Source organism: Dermacentor albipictus, chromosome 1, assembly GCF_038994185.2.
Source record: "Dermacentor albipictus isolate Rhodes 1998 colony chromosome 1, USDA_Dalb.pri_finalv2, whole genome shotgun sequence".
NCBI classification, from domain to species: Eukaryota; Metazoa; Arthropoda; class Arachnida; order Ixodida; family Ixodidae; genus Dermacentor; species Dermacentor albipictus.
The window spans coordinates 81,247,984-81,265,934 of record NC_091821.1 but is presented as its reverse complement, the minus strand read 5'-3'; the positions used below and the strand labels follow the sequence as shown (position 1 = coordinate 81,265,934).

Below are 17,951 nucleotides of genomic sequence, written 5' to 3'. Positions count from 1 at the left end.
CCACCCCCACATCATCCCCAAATCCAGGCTGGCCCACCCCCCATATTCCCCCAAACTTAGGCTTACCCACCCCTATATATCAACTCAAATTTTGGTTGGGCCACTCCCACATCCACCTCAAATTCAGCTTGGCTCATCACCATTTCACCCCAAATGTAGGTTGGGCCACTCCCATATCACTACCAAATTCAACTTGGCCCATCCCTGTATCACGCCCAAATTTGTGCTGATGCCACTTCCAATTTCAAGTGGGCCACCCCAACCTTTTTATGAAGAACTATGTATTTACATGGGAAATGCGTCAAGTTTTTTGGCTTTACAGGCACGATTTTGCACGATTTTGCTACCAAATTGCTGGGGTACTCGCCAATGAATGCTGCGCATTAAAAGCAAATGCACCGAACGAGCGACGCCGTATGTTGGTCCTAAATGCTGACGGCTAGCCAAGCTAGCTTATATGTAGAGCGACCGGGGCAGTCACAGCACGGGACATTTATTCGAATGTTTTTTTTACGGCCACACCTACGGATTCAAACCACTTGGCTGTAGGGAACACAAACAGTAGCTATTAATCCAGACGCTGCACATCTTGTCTTAGTTGGTGCATTTCTTATTTGGATGAATCTTTAGAAATAATTAACGTTCGGGCCGCGACTCAGCCTAGCAGACGCTTTGTTCCACACGAATGTTGCATAGGAATGGCACTGGCCACCGGGTGGCATTGTGGCCCAGGTGGACCTGATTCGCTCGGAGTGTGTGCCATTAAGGACAGCCGAAAGTCGAAGAAAACGGACCTTCCAGAAGAACGCAATACGAATAGCCATTCTGTTCTCCCAAGGTCCACGCTACAAAGCACGAAAGTTTTTTTTTTTTTTGCATAACACAAAGCTATGCGCAAGCTTCTAGTTATGATGTCCAATGAATAAACTCTTCATAAAAGCGATGACTTAAGAAATGAACACAACACTGCTACGTTTTAGGAAGGAAAAATAGAAAACATAATATTTCTTGAGTACCACTGGAAAACCAAAACCGAAAGCAAATCTTGAGTTTTGTGTTTTTGCTATCTGGTGGGAGACTATAAAACTGCCCCTATGCGGCTCTAAAAAAACTGCGCCGCTGAAAAACCAGAACCGAAAGCAAATCTTGGGTTTTGTGTTTCTGCTATCTAGTGAGACACTACAAAACTAGGTCCTATGACATGACATGACAAGAACTTTGAGTCCTGAGGGACTGAGACCTCGGGGAGCCAAACCGAAGGCTCCCGACGGCTTAAAAAAAAAAAAAAAAACACGTGCGAAGCGGGAATCAAACCGCGGCCACCGTGACGCGAGACGAAAGGTGCGCGCAATTCTACCACTCGGCCACGGCTTCAGAAGCTTCGCCTAGAGGTACGCTTATGTTTTTATAGATACCACTTGTATTTTCACGACAGAGCTACAAAAAACGCTTTTGGGAACAGTGTTACGCCATGTGTGCAGAGTCGAGATAGGCATCAATCGAAAGCTGAGTCGCCGGACTACATACGCTGCACTGGGTGTTACCATTGAATAAAGGTGTTACGATAGACGCGTTAGTTTTATCACAGACACCGTTCTCGCCTTGAAAATCGAGTAAAAATTTTTCGTCGTTTCCATAGGCTTCCATTGCTAAATCTTCAACTGCTGTGGGAACAAAATTATTACATGCCATAGCGTGATCACTGCATTTGGCTCGTGTGGATTGTCTTCCAGAACACGTCTGTCACCTGCCTTTTTCAATAATCGACCTGCAGCTTTTGTTATTCGCGTGAAAACGCACTAGCTTCGTGCCGGGGCCGCTTGGGGCGCTAGTTGGCACGTGTCCAGAAAAGTTGGATATGTATTGCCAAGAAGCCGGCGGTTGAACGGGTGAGGCGAGGGGAGAAAGCTTGAGAGAAAAAGTACATGTCAGGGTAAAGTTGAAATTGTACAACGAGTTAAAATAGGCAAACTAATGTTAGGAAGGAAATCAACTTTGTTGAAAAAAATGGTCCGGCAGTTTTGGTTGCGGTGGCCTCAGGTGGCGGATCCAAGTCCTTGGACTCGGGCGGACTTGGACTTCGGCTTGCCGGACGGCCCAGAGCTGGTCTTCCAGCTCCGAACTTTTGAAAACCGCCTGCCAGCGGCGGCGATGCCGACGGAGAAGGTCCCCGGCGGCCCCCGCAGCCGGGGCGGCGTCGGGAAGGAGCGAGCTCGAGGCTTCCTGTACGCTGGCTGGTAACGGTCGCGGTTATGGACGCGTCGCGAACGGCGGCGGTTTCAGTTAACTAATGTTAGAGATTTTTAAAAATTTCCTTCGAGGAAAACGTGCGGTTTATAAAAGGACAGCAAATTGGAAACTAATAAATTAAAATAAATTTCGAATTCGTATTTTGTGAAATATCAACGAATAATTAAATCAGCAAGTTAACCAGGTATTCTCATCGTGTCACAAAGGAACCCGCAGACGGCCATGCATACGTCCCTGTGGCTAAAACCCGCTGTACATGCTCCGAAGGAGGCAATATCTTCAGTATTTACAGCAACGGCTACTTTTCGGAATGGAATTTAGATGTACAGTACTTCTTTCTTTGGATTCTATATCACCGCCGGCAGGTTGATAAAAATGATCAGTTATTTCAAGTTCATTGCAGGTATGGCTAAGAAGGGACAGCGCCAGACCAGACACGTGTAAACACAACTTTAATGGTGGAGTACGGCATCGCTATTTTGTGAGGGCGGTTACCAATTTACGCGTGGGACACCATTGACTGTCCCAAGGGAAAAACAAGCGGTTAGAGTACGTTACTTGGAACGTCTGTTTTGCACAATATATTAAAGGAGAAAATTTTCTAAATCTAGCCGTAGTGCAAAGCCGGCTACTGGCGCTCACGTTAACGAGAGCATCTTCTTCTTCCTTTTCTTTTGACTGGACTTTCACGTGCAGTAAGAAAGCGGTACACGTAAAGGACGTTGCTCACTGAATATTATTTTTGTTTTCAAACAGTACTTCATCATAGTATATTAGCGGCAGTATTAAAATTTGTTTGCGTAAAGAAACACAGCGCGTCGCCTAAGTAAAAACGCTGTATATGAGTGCGAACGTTGTCCACAGCTACAGACGTCGCTGTCGTCTCGTAGCTCGACGAAGAGAAAGAAGAGGGCCATCATGGCTTCCCCGTGTTCATAGTCAACCGACGGAAGATGCCAGAACTCAGAAGTCACGACCACTGCCAAGAGATGAGTTGAGTGCGCCCGAAGCCCGTGCCTGGAGGCAGGCGCAGCGCTACAGGAAAGATGGTAAGTGCGGCTGTCTTTTGCAAGCACGGTGGCATCACTGACCCCACTTGCGTTGCACACGAAGAGAGCGCATGCAAGTTTGCAATCGAGAAAACGAGCATGCGATAACGGCATCGGAGGTGTTCTGTACGCTGACTTTTATCTATAACGCTTCCACAGTTTATTTTCCAATTAGCCGTGTCTGTATCAAGTGGGCTGTAATATAAGAAAACTCGGCGACAAGGAGCCATGGGTTTCGACGCTCTGTGCACCAGCTTGTGTCGGCGGGGCGGTTCTAAAGGAGTGAAATAGGTGGCAGTGGGCAGCCGACTCCCCAATATTTCCTTCTGCCCCCTCCCCCCCTTTCTCCCATGGCCCCGCTTCTGGCAGATTGGAGTGCGAAGTGATGGAGTGCTTTCCTGCACCCTGAACAAAAAAAATAGACCATCACACTGGCAACTCTATCCCCCACCCCCCATCCTAGAAAAAAAAATACACAAAAAGGTGAAGGTGCCTCCTACGTCGTTATTCTCCTGAAGACTGCCCTGCACAAAAAATGGTCGCGTTGTATCTAGCAGTTCCCAGATGAACGACAAAAGATAAGCATCGTGGTTGACGTTATGCTCTTTACTTACGCCGCGCCCACTCGCGTGCTACGCTGTCGCTGCACATCCTCGTCATCGTGAGCCTTTTGTCCTGTTTCCTCTTTCAAAGAGAAAATAAAATAAAAATGATGGACTTACCGATAAAGTCATGTCGCACAACCCCGGCCGTTAAAGAAAAGAAAGAAAGAAAGAAAGAAAGAAAGAAAGAAAGAAAGAAAGAAAGAAAGAAAACCAGCTTTCTATTGGCTTAACGCGTAGTCCTTTAACTCTGGCGGAGTCATTTTCGCGTGAGCTCTCTTCCGTGGCGCTGGCACAAGTCTGCTGGTGCTTGCTTGCCTTCTGCTTCAATGGTATAATCGACTCTGAGCGTGGCGGTGGATGCGGCTAGCTCATCGCTGCTTGCTTGCATTGTTTAATCTTGCCGCGACGACCTGGCAAGATGCCAGGTTGTGCTACAGGCAATGCAATTTCCTGCAGAGAAGGTTGACAGCTGCAGCAGCGTCCACTCTATAATAGAAAAGCAGGACAGTCGGTTTTCAGCTTTTGGGTGCGTTGTTTGAAACGTAGAGGAACTCCGTATTCGCCCGTCGTCCGAAAAAATCACGCCGGTTCTTGCTGCTCGATTACCCTCTTGGCATCCAGAAAGGGCAAAAAAATGTATTCCCGCACGCTTGACTTCCTTACATGGACGCAGTAACCGACGGCAAGGTGTTTTGTTCAGGCTCCGCGACGTTTGTCCGTGTAACGCTTCGGTTAAGCTTGCTTATCTCTTTGGCAAGCTGGCGCAGGAGCCTTGCTCCGGAAGTGGTCTCCGTGATTTGGCGCACTGGCAGGTTTTGCTCCTGCCGTCCTATTCGGCGCGCTCCCCAGCAAAAAAGTGCTACCCGGCTGCTCCCAGGTGGCACTGTTAGCCGGTGGCGCAACCCACCGCCCCGTTCCAAAGGGGACGCTCATAACATCCATCCATCCATCTACAGTAACACGGAGTACGATAGCACAAAGGGAAGTGCCTTGCTATTTGAGGCTCGAGCCGGTTGCCTAAGGACGAAAAACTTGCTGGAGCAAATATTCGCAACTAGATGAGGCATGTGTAGGCTGCAGCAGAACGCCGGAGACCACTCAGCACATCCTGATGGTATGCGAAGGGGTGCACCCAGTGAGATTCGTAAGGTAACGTACACCTTCCAGAAACGCTTGGATTTAAAGAGGATGGAAGCGCCAGCCGGTTAGCAGTCGAGATGAGCAAGAGACGTTTAGAGTATTGGTGGAAAAAAATCAGGGAAGAGATTGATACGAGCGGACCCGTTACGGGCATATAGGTAGCGGAACAAGGTAGATAGAGAAGTTTTGAGGAAGAGAAAAAAAAAGAGATCAAATATATGTATACACAAATGCTGGAACGGAAAGCATGTCTAGCGTACCTGAGTAACTCAAGCAGGCTAGGCGACTAATTGTCACCGTCCCGTTTCAAAGGGGATGCCAATAAGTCATCGTCATCATCATCTGGCGCCAGTGGAGGCTGTCGTAGAAGGCGCAACGCGCGACATCAACGTGCGTATTGTGTCTCTTTCCATGTGCTGCGGGAGATTTTCGTAGGATGTATCCCAGGCAAATTTTTCAGCTTTGCCGCGTGCTCTGCCTCGAACATTATGACGTCTCACACCTTTTAGCCCTCTTGTGTCGTTATAATATATCTAACTACGAGAAAGAACAGAACGCAAGGAGAGGAAAGGCAGGGAGGTCAACCAGACGAGCGTCCGGTTTGCTACCCTACAGTGGGAGTAAGGGAAAGGGGAATAGAAAGAGGAAAAGAAGGAGAGAGTGAACACTGAATGCACGTTGGAGCACGCACAGGGGCCCTATAAGCGGTCTCTTAAACCGGTGCACTTCAAGTACTGTGCTGGAACACGAATCGTTTTTTGTGCCAGTGACGGGTGTGATCACGGTTCGAGTATCTTTGACTCAGAGAACGGCCTCGAGTTCAGCCTGTTTAAAGGTGTCCTGAGAGAGAGGTGGCGTACTTTGTAGCGAGGACAGATACACAACAGGTGCTCGATGGCCAATGTGCGACTTTTGTAGGTGCGAGGAAGTGTAACCATGATAAGTGTATACCCATTGTTCTGGTTCAGCCTTGATTTTGACTCAACGACTCTTCCTTTGCTAAAACTGTGCAACTACTATTTTCTTTTCCTGTAACTATGCATTACCTCATGGCTTCCGCGTTCTTATAGTTTTCGCTAATATTGCATACCTTCTTCCTGTTCCTATACTTGTTCACTGCGACCCCACCTCACGCATTACTGCTTCCAGACTCTTTGGCATACAGCATGAGCATATAAGCGAATGTAATTTTGGCCGTGGATATGGAACATACTGCACACAGGCGATTGCACATACTTCGATGGCCTTTCTAGTGACTTTATCTGTGTTTTTGTTATGGCATTGCAGTCTTGAAACAAGGGGTTCTGAGAGCATTTCCGGCAATGCATCACAGCGGGACTACTTTGAGCTCGTTCGATCACACCCAAACTGACCACAAAGCTTGGTTTTAGAGACCTATCGTCTCTCTTTGCAACATTTTGCTTACAGTCAGGCTGACAACGAATTTCTGTCCGCGTGAAACCAATTTCTGCATTTTGCAATATTTCGCCAACACTCAGTAACTCAATAATGCAAGTAACTGTGCCGAAAAATTGTGCCATGCTACGCGTGCTAAACTCGGAACAGTTATCCGGAACAAGAAGAGAAAATGAGCTGTAATCATTTAACGTTCATTTTCGCTAAAGAACTACGCTAAGTCATCATCATCATCACCACCACCACCACCACCACCACCACCACCACCACCACCACCACCACCACCACCACCACCACCACCACCATCATCATCATCATCATCATCATCATCATCATCATCATCCTATTCATATCCACTGCATGGCGAAGGCCTCTCCCTGCGATCTCCAATTACCCCTATCCCGCGCCAAGCGATTCCAAATAGCACCCGCAAATTTACTAATTTCGTCACTCCATCTAGTCTCCTGCCGTCCTCCTCTGCGCTTCTCTTCTCTTGGTACCCATTCCGTTACCCTTATGGTCCGACGGTTATCTAGTCTACGCATTACATGACCTGCCCAGCGCCATTTTTTCTCTTAATGTCTATTAGAATATCGTCTATGCCCGTTTGATCTCTGATCCAAACTGCTCTCTTTCTGTCTCTTAAAGTTATGTCTAGCATTCTTCGTTCCATCGCTCTTTGCGCGGTCCTTAACTTGTTCTCAAGCTTCTTTGTCAGCCGCCAAGTCTCTGCGCCGTATGTCAGCACCGGTAAAATGCACTGATTGTATACTTTCCTTTTCAGTGATAACGGTAAGCTCCCATTCAGGAGCTCACGATGTCTGCCGTACGCGACCCAGCCCATTTTTATTCTTCTGTGAATTTCCTTCTCATGGTCCGGGTTCCCTGTGATTAGTTGACCTAGGTAAACGTACTCCTCCACAGACTCTAGAGGCTGACTTGCGATCTTGAAATCTTGTTCCCTTGCCAGGTTATTTATCATTATCTTTGTCTTCTGCATATTAATCTTCAGTCCCTCCTTACAATCTCCCTGTTAAGGTCCTGAATCATTTGTTGTAACTCGTCTGTATTGTTGCTGAATAGAGCAATGTCATCGGCAAACCGAAGGTTGTTGAGATATTCGCCGTCGATATTTACTCCTAAGCCTTCCCAGTTTAATAGCTTGAATACTTCTTCTAAGCACGCAGTGAATAGCATTGGGGAGATTGTGTCTCCTTGTCTGACCCCTTTCTTTATAGGTATCTTTCTACTTTTATTGTGTAGAATTAAGGTGACTGTGGAATCTCTGTAGATATTTTCTAAGGTATTTACGTAAGAGTTCTGTACTCATTGATTACGTAATGCCTCTATGACTGCTGGTATCTCTACTGAATCAAATGCTTTTTCGTAATCTATCAAAGCTATATAGAGAGGTCTATTGCACTCTGCGGATTTCTCGATAACCTGGTTTGTGACACGGATGTGATCCATTATAGAGTAACCTTTCCTGAAGCCAGCCTGCTCCCTTGGTTGACTAAATTCCAGTGTTGTCTTTATTCTATCGGAGATTATTTTGGTAAATATTTTATATAATACTGGGAGTAAGCTAATGGGCCTATAATTTTTCAGTTCCTTAACGTCGCCCTTTTTTGTGGACTAGTATAACGTTTGCATTCTTCGAGTTTTCTGGGACCCTTGCAGTCGATAGACACTTCGTGTAGAGAGCGGCCAGTTTTCCTAGCATTATGTCTCCTCCATCTTTGATTAAATCGACTGTTATTCCATCCTCTCCTGCCGCTTTGCCCCGTTTCATGCCTTGCAAGGCCTTTCTGACCTCATCTCTAGTTATAGGAGGAGTTTCTGTATACTCTTCATTATTGTTTTGAATAGAGCGCTTCTGAGTCGTCTAAGTGCGACACACGACGCTAAGTACGACACACGAAAGAAGGAAAAGGACAAATCGAGCGCCGACGCGTGACTGCAAGGCTTATGGGAAACTGGCATGAAGTATAAACCAAAGGAATACGCAAAGCTGGAACGAACTCACGGGGATTCAAGACACGATACTCACGTTAGGGACAAGGCAATGCTCGGCTGATAGAAGCAAACGCTGCAGTGCTAATCAATATATGATGAGCCTTCATCACCTTACGGATGTCTTTTATTTTTATGTCTGAACGTACTCACGATTGTTTTTGTTTCCCTGGTTTATATTTTCTGTAATTTCCGTACACCTTCCATTTCCGAATCCGCATTCGCCTTCTCTCTTTTGTCTTCTTACGTATACAGGGTGTTTCAGCTAACTTTAGCCAGAGTTTAAAGATATGCTGATGCACCCTAAGACTCCGCGACCAAATGCATGTTGCTCACTTTTGTATGTAGCGTGTCCCGCATTTTTTAATATTTTGCTTAATTGGATAATTAGTCAATGTTAATTAACCAACTTCTGAAGCAACGAAGCTAGGAAAGAAGTTCCAATGAGAAAGTTGCAGAGCGGTTTTCAAAACGTCCGATTAAACAGTTTGTGTCTTTTTATCTACTAAGTATTAGTGTTCTTCGGCTTACTGTGAATGCCCGCGAAAAAAAGATCACGTGACATGCCCGCTTGCGCGTCGTGATCGCACTGCTCCCAAGCGTTCCGCGCACAAACGAACATAGTATTTAGCCGGGTGTGCTGCCGCTGCTCTGCTTATCACTACCATGAACCTCCGCGAGGGAAATACATCGCTCGCATAAATCGCACAGCCAACGCCTTCGTCACTGCCCTGTCGCCTTTTAAGCGGCAGCACGGCCTGCTAGATCCAATGTTCGTTTGTACGCGGACAGTTTGGGAGCGCTGCAATCACGGCGCGCAAGCGGGCATGTCACGCGGTAGTTTTTTGTATTTCGCGGGCATCCGCATCAAGCTGAAAAACACTATACTTAAGAGATAGAAAGAAAAGAAATAATGGGGTTTTATCTGCCAAAACCACTTTCTGATTATGAGGCACGCCGTAGTGGAGCGTTAAAAAGACAAGGACGAAGGTGAGACGTGACACACACAGGCGCCTGTGTGTGTCACGTCTCACCTTGGTCCTTGTCTTTTTAACGCGCTATAATCCTCACGATGTCTTACCAACAAGCCCAAATCACTGCTTTACCGTAGTGGAGGACTCCAGAAATCGATACCGCGACCTCGTGCTCAGCAGCCCAACACCATAGCCACTGAGCAACTACGGCGGGTAAGAGATCGAAGGAAACATTCTAATCGGACGTTTTGCAAAGCGCTCTACAACTTTCTAATTGGAATTTTTTGCCTAACGTCGTTGCTTTAGAAGTTGGTTAATTAACCTTGATTAATTTTCTAATTAAGCAAAATACAAAAGACAGCGTGACCCACTACATTCAAAAGCGAGCAACATGCATTTGGTCGCGTCGTCTTAGGGTGCATTGGCACATTTTTAAAATCTAAAATTAGCTGACATATCCTGTATATTATTTCGCCTTGTTCACGACGGAGATGAGGTATGCAGAAAGAAAGAAAAAAAAACGCTTTATGAAAGTCATGCATAAGCTTTCGCCAGAAGTGACTGTCATTTGATCCTTAGCTTTTTTATTGCAGTCAAATTTAGATGCGACGAAGATGGTTCCACGCAGGGCTAACAATCTTTATTTCCAAAACTTCTCTCGTGTATGGCCCGCGCTCTTTTTTCACGATCTTGACGAGGTGCGGCCCTTACACGGGGACGGGTCATTTAGATTCATTTTTTCGGCCCTGCGTAATCCACGCGAACCCTTTGAGCGAAAAGTGCGAATATGTTGTGTTCATAATGCATTTACTTATTCACGCGTGCACGTCACGCACCCGGTGCACGCCTGGTCCTTCCCACTGTCACTGTCTCCGTTGTTCGGTTCGGCAGCCCACTCGTGGGCACAGTCGTCCCCGGTGCCATCCATGGTGTTAGATGTGCGTGGTATTTTGTCCACAATGTCCGACGACACCATACGCCCAGAATCAGAGAGGACAGAAGCTTCAGCGACGTCCTTTCTTTTCAGTTTCAGAAATTTTGTTGTTATCATTATTATTTTGTGCTGTCAAGTTGGGGGAGCGTCCCTTACACGAGTGCGGACCTTACCATCCGGCAAGGCCCATCTGCTACTGGTCATACCCTCTGCAATGGGGCTGTTGTACCAATCGCTATCTTTAGGGACAGGCTATCTTTAGGGACAGGCTATCTTTAGGGACATGGGCCAATGAGGAGACGCTCTTACGCAATAAATATTTTACGAAAACTTGGTACATATACGTAACTTTATTTCACTCGACAGTTGCCGTATGTATTACTAAGTTGAGCAGTCCGGAAAACAAGAGCTGAGATGCTACTTTGGAGCGAGGAAGCAGCGTTTGCTCCGCCATTGCATTATACACTATAGAGACTATAGACTGCATATGTTATATGCGTATACACTCTTATGCGTCCCATCTGTTCGTCGTGAAACGCTTCGGCTGCTCGTTAGTCTCTACAACGCTTTAAGCGACTTATCCGATACACATGCTCGATACAGGCATGTGCAGCAATACGAAAAACAAGCGTTTACTCGTCTAAAGTGACAACAATTACCGTTATATACGCGTGGTAGCCGTGGGCAGGGCATGCGGGCAGCACACATGGTCAATACATAAAAATCACTTCTTAGATCGAGTATCCTATTTCACTGGATCGCTCACTTGTGTGATTAGGGCCTTTCTTTCTTTGTCTAAATTTTCCACCCGCTTTTTTTTCATTGTTATTCTGTCGCTTTCTCTTCCTCTTTCCAGCATACTATATATTGCCTGCTGCACAATAATATTCACTAGGCTGACAGTCAGCGGTCCGTCCGTTTCCTGTCCTTTATCCTATCCCATGTGATATTACTCAATATAGCAGTACGAGTACCAATCAGCTCAAGTTAGAGCTCTTTTATACTCGAAGCTATCGCTCTGAAGAGAAAAAGAAAAGAAAAAGAAGAGAAAAAGAAGAAAAGGAATACGAAGACGTCAATGTTTGTTTTCATTAGCTTAGTGAGTATTCAATGGAAAGGATAGGCTAGAATCTGCAGTTTCAGTTACATCCTAGTGGGAAACAAAGGGTTAGCAGCAGCATCTAAGGAAAACGTCTTCACGCCGCAGTTTCGTTCCTTCGCCTCAGACTCGCGCCGTCGACGCCGCATCAGCTTTGCATTAGCAGCTACTTTCTCCGCGCTTGACTCTACATACGTCGGCTGTCACACAAAATGTGAACGAGACAGTGGCATGAATACACGACACAAAGCTTCACTGACAATCGTATCGCCGCACTGGAACAAGCGAGCAAACGATCATCCACGTTGTGAAAATAAAGAAGCTAACTGTCATGATGAAATAGTCACCTAGAGTAAAGATTCCCGACTATTTCCGTGTAATAACCATACAGGGTGTCCCAGCTAGCGTTAGTCAATGTGTTCAAAGAAAAAAAAAGATTTAAAAACACGGTGTGAGATAGGATTTTAGGACCGACGATGTTCGGTTGTCAGACCTCTGACGACCGAACGCCGAAGGTCTTATAATCGTATCTTGGACCGTGATTTTTTAAAGCTTTTCTTTCTTTGAATACCTTGGCTGACGTTAGCTGGGACACACGGTAGATTGGATACGAAATCCTAAAAAAAAAAAGAAGGTCGTTCCCTCGAGCAAAGGCCCACTGTTGGTAACCCCATGAAAGCTTTATTGAGAGCTCTGGCTACAGACTTCTTATTTGCTCAAGCGGATGTTTCAACGGATTGCGAAATAGATTTATTGCAGTAATTTTTATTTTGAAGCACTGCGTGCTAAAGGAAAGGCTTTGTCCGCGATTTGCCCGGTCGTTCTGTACCTTTTTTTCACCTTATGTAGGTTTTCCCGCTGCCCTTCAAACGTAAAGGAAGAGGTGAAGCCGCGCGTGTAATATCCTAACGTGTGCTATTGGCGATTTCAACAATACGTTTCTTTAAGGCGTTTATATATCGGTATATAGTTTCATGCAATGCAGGGGCCCTATAACGTAAAACTATTCTAATATGTCTTTATTCCAATCTCCTGACGTCAAATTTGCGTAACCACCGACGCAAGCACCTGGCGGTCACCCGCATCGTTGTCTGAACACACCAATCAAACGCTCTACTCGTTCACAGGAGGTCACTTGTGTTTGCTTGAAAAACGAACAATATTGCCTACACTGAGCGGCTTGTCGTATCTAATTCGCTGGCAAGAGGCGAGGAGAACGCTCAAGTGGAGAAGGATTCGATGGGGCAGAGCCAGTGCACTAAAAATTGATAACTGGATGAAGAGGGTGATGCCGGCGTCTGTGATTGGTCCGCTTTCTCTTACTTAGCTTGCGGTGGCTGGTCGAAAATCGCGGCGGCATGCAAAGGAAGCTTAAGAATGACGCTAAAACGGATCCTCAGCAAAGAAGAGTTGGCAGAAGGAGGTCGTAAATGTGCCGAAAGGGCGCGAAAACGTTACATGGCCACGCAAGAAGTTTTATTATACGCAAATAAACCCGTGCTACTCCGGCAGGTGTGAGTAGCCAGCACCTGAGCAATCGGCGGCAGCCATCTTTTATTCCTTTCGGAACGGGGCAGCCTGCGGCTATTCAGACGATTTTGTTCGGCATATTAATGTGTCTTTAACGTGTACACGTCACTTTGACGCGCTTAGTTTTCGCGGTTTTGTGACGTCGCGTGACAGGCAGGTGAAGTGGGTGCAGCCCAAAAACTATTGACCAACAGCCGGGGGCTAATGGCGAAAAGGCGTCGAATCAGAAATAACTGTTTTTCTTTATTCGGTCAAATCATGCATAATGAGTGTGTACACATCATATCAGATGGGGAGTTATCGCGGTTTTCCTGACGCCGCGTGACAGACAGATGAAGTGGGGGTGGTCGAAAAAAGTTTTTGACCAATCGTGGAGGGCTGATAGCAGAAATGGAATAGAAAAATTTGGAATAGCTTTACGTTATAGAGCCCCAGTATCCACTACTGAGCAGAATATTTACGTGAAGGATGACTTTTTGGCGCGGCAAATGAAGCTGTGAAATTGTGATTTCCAGGCATTTCCATTACTGAGTATATAAGCACGTTGTCCACTCAGTTACTCCTGACATTCTTCCTGAAACTCCGCACGGCAGCCTATATGAGTGCTACTATGCGCAGTTTGGAAATAGCATAATGACTCGCCTTTTTCGGTCACTTCGAATGGCGGTTGTCAATGATCTGGGTAACATGACACCCGCTATAGTTTAATTTGTCCGATTCAACGTCACCATGAGACTTATTTTCTACACAAGATCACGAGCTGCACTTTTTACTTGTTTTGTGACGCCCTGAACCAGCAAAGAAGGAAATGATTTAATGCCCTATGTTTATTTATTTTTATTTATTTCACAATAACCCTGAAGGCCCTCTAGGGAGGGTATTGCTAAGGGTAAATGTTACATCGGTGAGGCAAAGAACAGTGCATAAATGTAAACACAACACAACTCCTTATGAAGAGATACGTGATAGTAAAGCTTATGGAATAGTGTTAAACGACATATATTACGACGAAGGGACAAGGCTTGAAGCTCTGCGAGATTCTTTAATGCTGTTACACTGGTCGTGAATCATCTGAAAAGATGAAGCGTACAGCACGGTTCTGCAGGGATTCTAAGTCAGTTATTAGGTATGCCTGATGGGGATCCCATATGGCTGAGGCGCATACTCTATTTTAGGTCATATTAGTGTTGTGTATGCCAATTTTTATTTGTATGCCAACGCATATTTTATTTCCAGAGTGTCGGCAAGGAAGGCTACCAGCAGCCAAGGCCTTACAGCCGCAAGAATCAACATCGCAAGTTCCTGCGCCATTTCCCGATCATCTTCGCGTTTCTCATCCTGGTGACGGCTGGCGGCTGCATCTATCGCAGCCCCCAGTGGATACCCACACAACAATTGAACGCGGGGCGCATCAACGCTGCGCCAGTCCTCAGAGCCCGCACCAGCCCAGCATCAACCGGCAAGAGCCGAGCCGACAGCGCGAAGGGTCCTCCGAGCGCCGCGCTGCCCAGGCGCCCCGAAAAACCGCGCGCGAGTCCCGATGCACCGCCGCAGCCCGCAACGACTGTGTCGACGTCCGCGCGCGTGGACCTCGAGTGGCTGGCGCGCAAGATACCGTTCCCGCTGGACCCGCCCAGCGTAGTCGACCCGAGCGCCGACGGACGCCTGGTGCGCCACCTGTGCAACACCGGCAAAGCCGAGCACCTCATTTTTGTGCACACGGATCCAACGCACGCACGCGAACGCAAGCTGTTCCGCTCCACCGTGGGTCACCCGCGCATTGCGTCGCTCTTCAAATGGTCCATGCTCTTCCTAGTCGGTACGCGGCCGGACGTGAATATAACCGACGAAGCTACGCAGTATGGCGACATTGTGCAGCTGCCATTCATGGACCATTACCGAAACCTCTCGCTCAAGTTCCTCTACGGCATGCGCTGGGTTATGCTCAACTGCCCCTCGGTGCGTAGTCTGGTGAAGATTGACGACGACGTCTTCATACACCCGGAGCTGCTGGACGCATACCTGCGCACTCGCATCACTGCTAACGACCGGCGGCTGCACTGCTCCACTTTCCGTGGCAACGCCGTCATTCGAAACCCTCATAGCCGTCACTACCTGAGCCGTACCGACTATCCCAAAAAATATTTCCCCATGCACTGCCACGGCTGGTTCGTGGTCATCCCGTCGCCCATCATGTGGGACCTGTACGTTGCCGCGTTCCGCGTCCCTTTCCACGCCATCGACGATGCCTACGTGACGGGCGACCTGGCCAAGACGGCGTCGTTGGGCCATGCCGACATCTCGCCCGTGCTGTCGGCCGATGAGGACAGGCTTCTCGAGCTACTGCGTGGCGAGTACATGTGCGCCTTGTTCACAGGCAGGACCAAGTTGAACATACGTGTCACACTCTGGAAGACGCTCACCTTCATCAAGAAGAGGCAGGATCTGGATCTGGCCATGCAGAGCACGCTCAAGGCCTTTAAGCAGCCGATGTCTCAGTGAGCACCCGAGTGCCGAAAAACGCAGCCGATCAACACCGCGAGTGGGCTTTGTAAACGGTTGAGCTGTTTCGTGAGAAGTGCTTTGATGGCTTCGCAGTGAACACGGCCAAGAGACGGGTGTGCGGGGTGCATTGTAGACTAGCTATGGGTGTTGGTTAAAGCGACGACTTATCCACCTGAGTGCGGTGACATGGCAGACAAATGAAGCAGCTTTTCTATGACAGTAGACAGCGAAGGTAACGCTTCCACCTCAAGCTAACTATGGGCTTCAAAGGCACAATTTTGTTACTAGTCATCGTCTAATGAAATAGTTGCTCATTTGAGTGCTTTGTCACCGTGCGTGTTCGTTTTTAGTCCTGTCACCCAGCGTCTTTTGGCCTTTTGAATGCATGTGCCTAAGGACGTGTGTCTTGCGCGCGTGTCTAAGTAACCTAGCGTGTAAGTAGTTATTTCCTCTGGGAAAAGAAACCCATGGCTTCCAGGCTTGGTTTTGACAACGACAAGTGGACCATTTGCGTGAACTTCTCTCTGGTTAGTCCTTGTGGCTTCTAACAGGAAATAATTCCCGTTATATAGTTTAGACGCAAGCTTGAAAACTGACTCGCAATCGAAACGTTAGTTTCGCACTTTGGCAGTACGGAGGAGCTTTGCTCAAGTTCAGAGTCTTTTATCCCTTCTGTAACAGGTGTCGGATGATCCCACGTATAGCAGCTTTCACCAGCTGCGTAGTGGAGGGTCTTCAGTAAGCGCGCATTGCCCGCATAAATGTTCACCCGGCAAATACCTGAACAGGTATCACCTTAACATTGCAAGCCCTTTGGGAGTCGAGAAATACGCACGCGGCACCATTTTTCGTTGAGATGTGTGTTTGCTGTCTATCTTGTGCTGCGAACTGCTCTTGTTGGCTTCGGACGTTGGGTTTTGCGGCTGTCTTTCCAAGTGCCAGTTGAAGGAATGAAACTAACCCTTATTCATTATAGTCGTCTTCCCTTTGTAATTAGTGCATGCCATGCGCCATGAAGTTCAAACTGAACTTAGTGGCTTTCATAAGCCGTTGAGTGTCGTTAGCATTGTTTTGTTGCTATAAATATGTCATCCAGTGTTGTTTTCTAAAGCGAGTGAAATGAGTCGCGGAGGAGTGATTTACACAGCTGCATATATGTTTCAAGTGTCCTTGTGCTTCTCACAGCTACTCAAGTCTTTTTGTGTCTTGGACATCGGACTTTTGAGCGTATCTAAGACGTGTACGTTTTGAAGTGGTACTCATTTCATTTTCGGCACCCTGAGCAATCATGTAGTTAGCCGTGGACTTCTTGCTCAAAGACTCATTTGCTTCGAAAAGTGGGGTAGTGTTCAATGACTGTTTCCGGCATGTGGTTCATAAAAGGCTACAATGACAGAATGCTGACAGAATATGAAGCCTTTGCGGTGAAACCCTGGAAAAGCCCCATGTATTATTACGTCATCTTTGCTTAACAAAAGTATACTTACATATGCTTCGAAAAAGCATAAACGTCGCCCTATCTAAATGCACACATTTCTTTGCATACCACAGGATAAATAGTACATTATTCATATACTGGGTACTTCGTTTTCAGGTTCAACCACATCCCAGCTTTTTCACGCCGACGAAGTTTAATTCTAGTTTGAACCAGATTTTTTTCGAAAGGGCGCCATTGAAAAAAAAGTGGCACAGATACACCAAGAATACGCTGAAATCATAAAATCAAGGCCGCGGTCAGCGATGCGTTTGAGCCACTCAAGGAGGGCAGGAATTTTAGTACGATACTTTTTGGCAAATTTTGATCGCCTTGTCAGTGCTGAAATGTAGTCTAAGTATGAGTGTAAAACTCAACGGAAGCATTCAGCCTTTTTTTTTTCGCTCACGCCCCCGCCATTTTGGTGGAGAACGATGTCGCCTGAGTCCCGAACAGGAGTGCAAAATCTCAGGCCTTTGGCGCTCACGGCGGCCACTTATAGGTGCGATCATCTTCGTCATGTGACGTAGTAATGGGTGGGGCAGGGTAATGCCCTAAACATGGCGAAAGTATGGCACGAAAATTACATCAGCTTTTGTAGAACACATGCGCTGTATTTGCCGGGTTTGTTCTCCGCGTGAGGCCAGCACGTGCGTCGCGCTAGGGGCTTCGCACAATGCGAGTACTCCTTGTATTAGCGAAAAAAAGGGTGATGAATCCGCGGTTACTTTCTCGCTGCTACTGAAAAGTGCTGTGGTTCACTAGAGGTTTATTTGGAAAATGCTGGTCAAGTATACGTCGTTCAAATTGGAGGTTGTACGATGGCATATGTCTGCTACGAAAAAAAAGAAAAAGAAAAATGAAACGAAAATATAGTTTAGGCGCGTTTTTTGTACTTGGGCAATTTTAGAAAAGCTTCTTTATTACGTTCATGAAGCTTGTCTTTTTCTTGCCGATGGCCA

General features: G+C 46.9%; 1 protein-coding gene across 1 annotated transcript; it reads left to right on the top strand.

The window, feature by feature from the left end:
* Positions 1-3,135: 3,135 nt before the first annotated feature.
* On the top strand, positions 3,136-17,044 carry LOC135907436 (acetylgalactosaminyl-O-glycosyl-glycoprotein beta-1,3-N-acetylglucosaminyltransferase-like). Its single transcript, XM_065439116.1, has 2 exons — positions 3,136-3,299; positions 14,247-17,044. The coding sequence occupies exons 1-2, from the start codon at positions 3,297-3,299 to the stop codon at positions 15,510-15,512; spliced, it is 1,269 nt and encodes a 422-aa protein (XP_065295188.1). The 5' UTR covers positions 3,136-3,296; the 3' UTR covers positions 15,513-17,044.
* Positions 17,045-17,951: the final 907 nt, after the last annotated feature.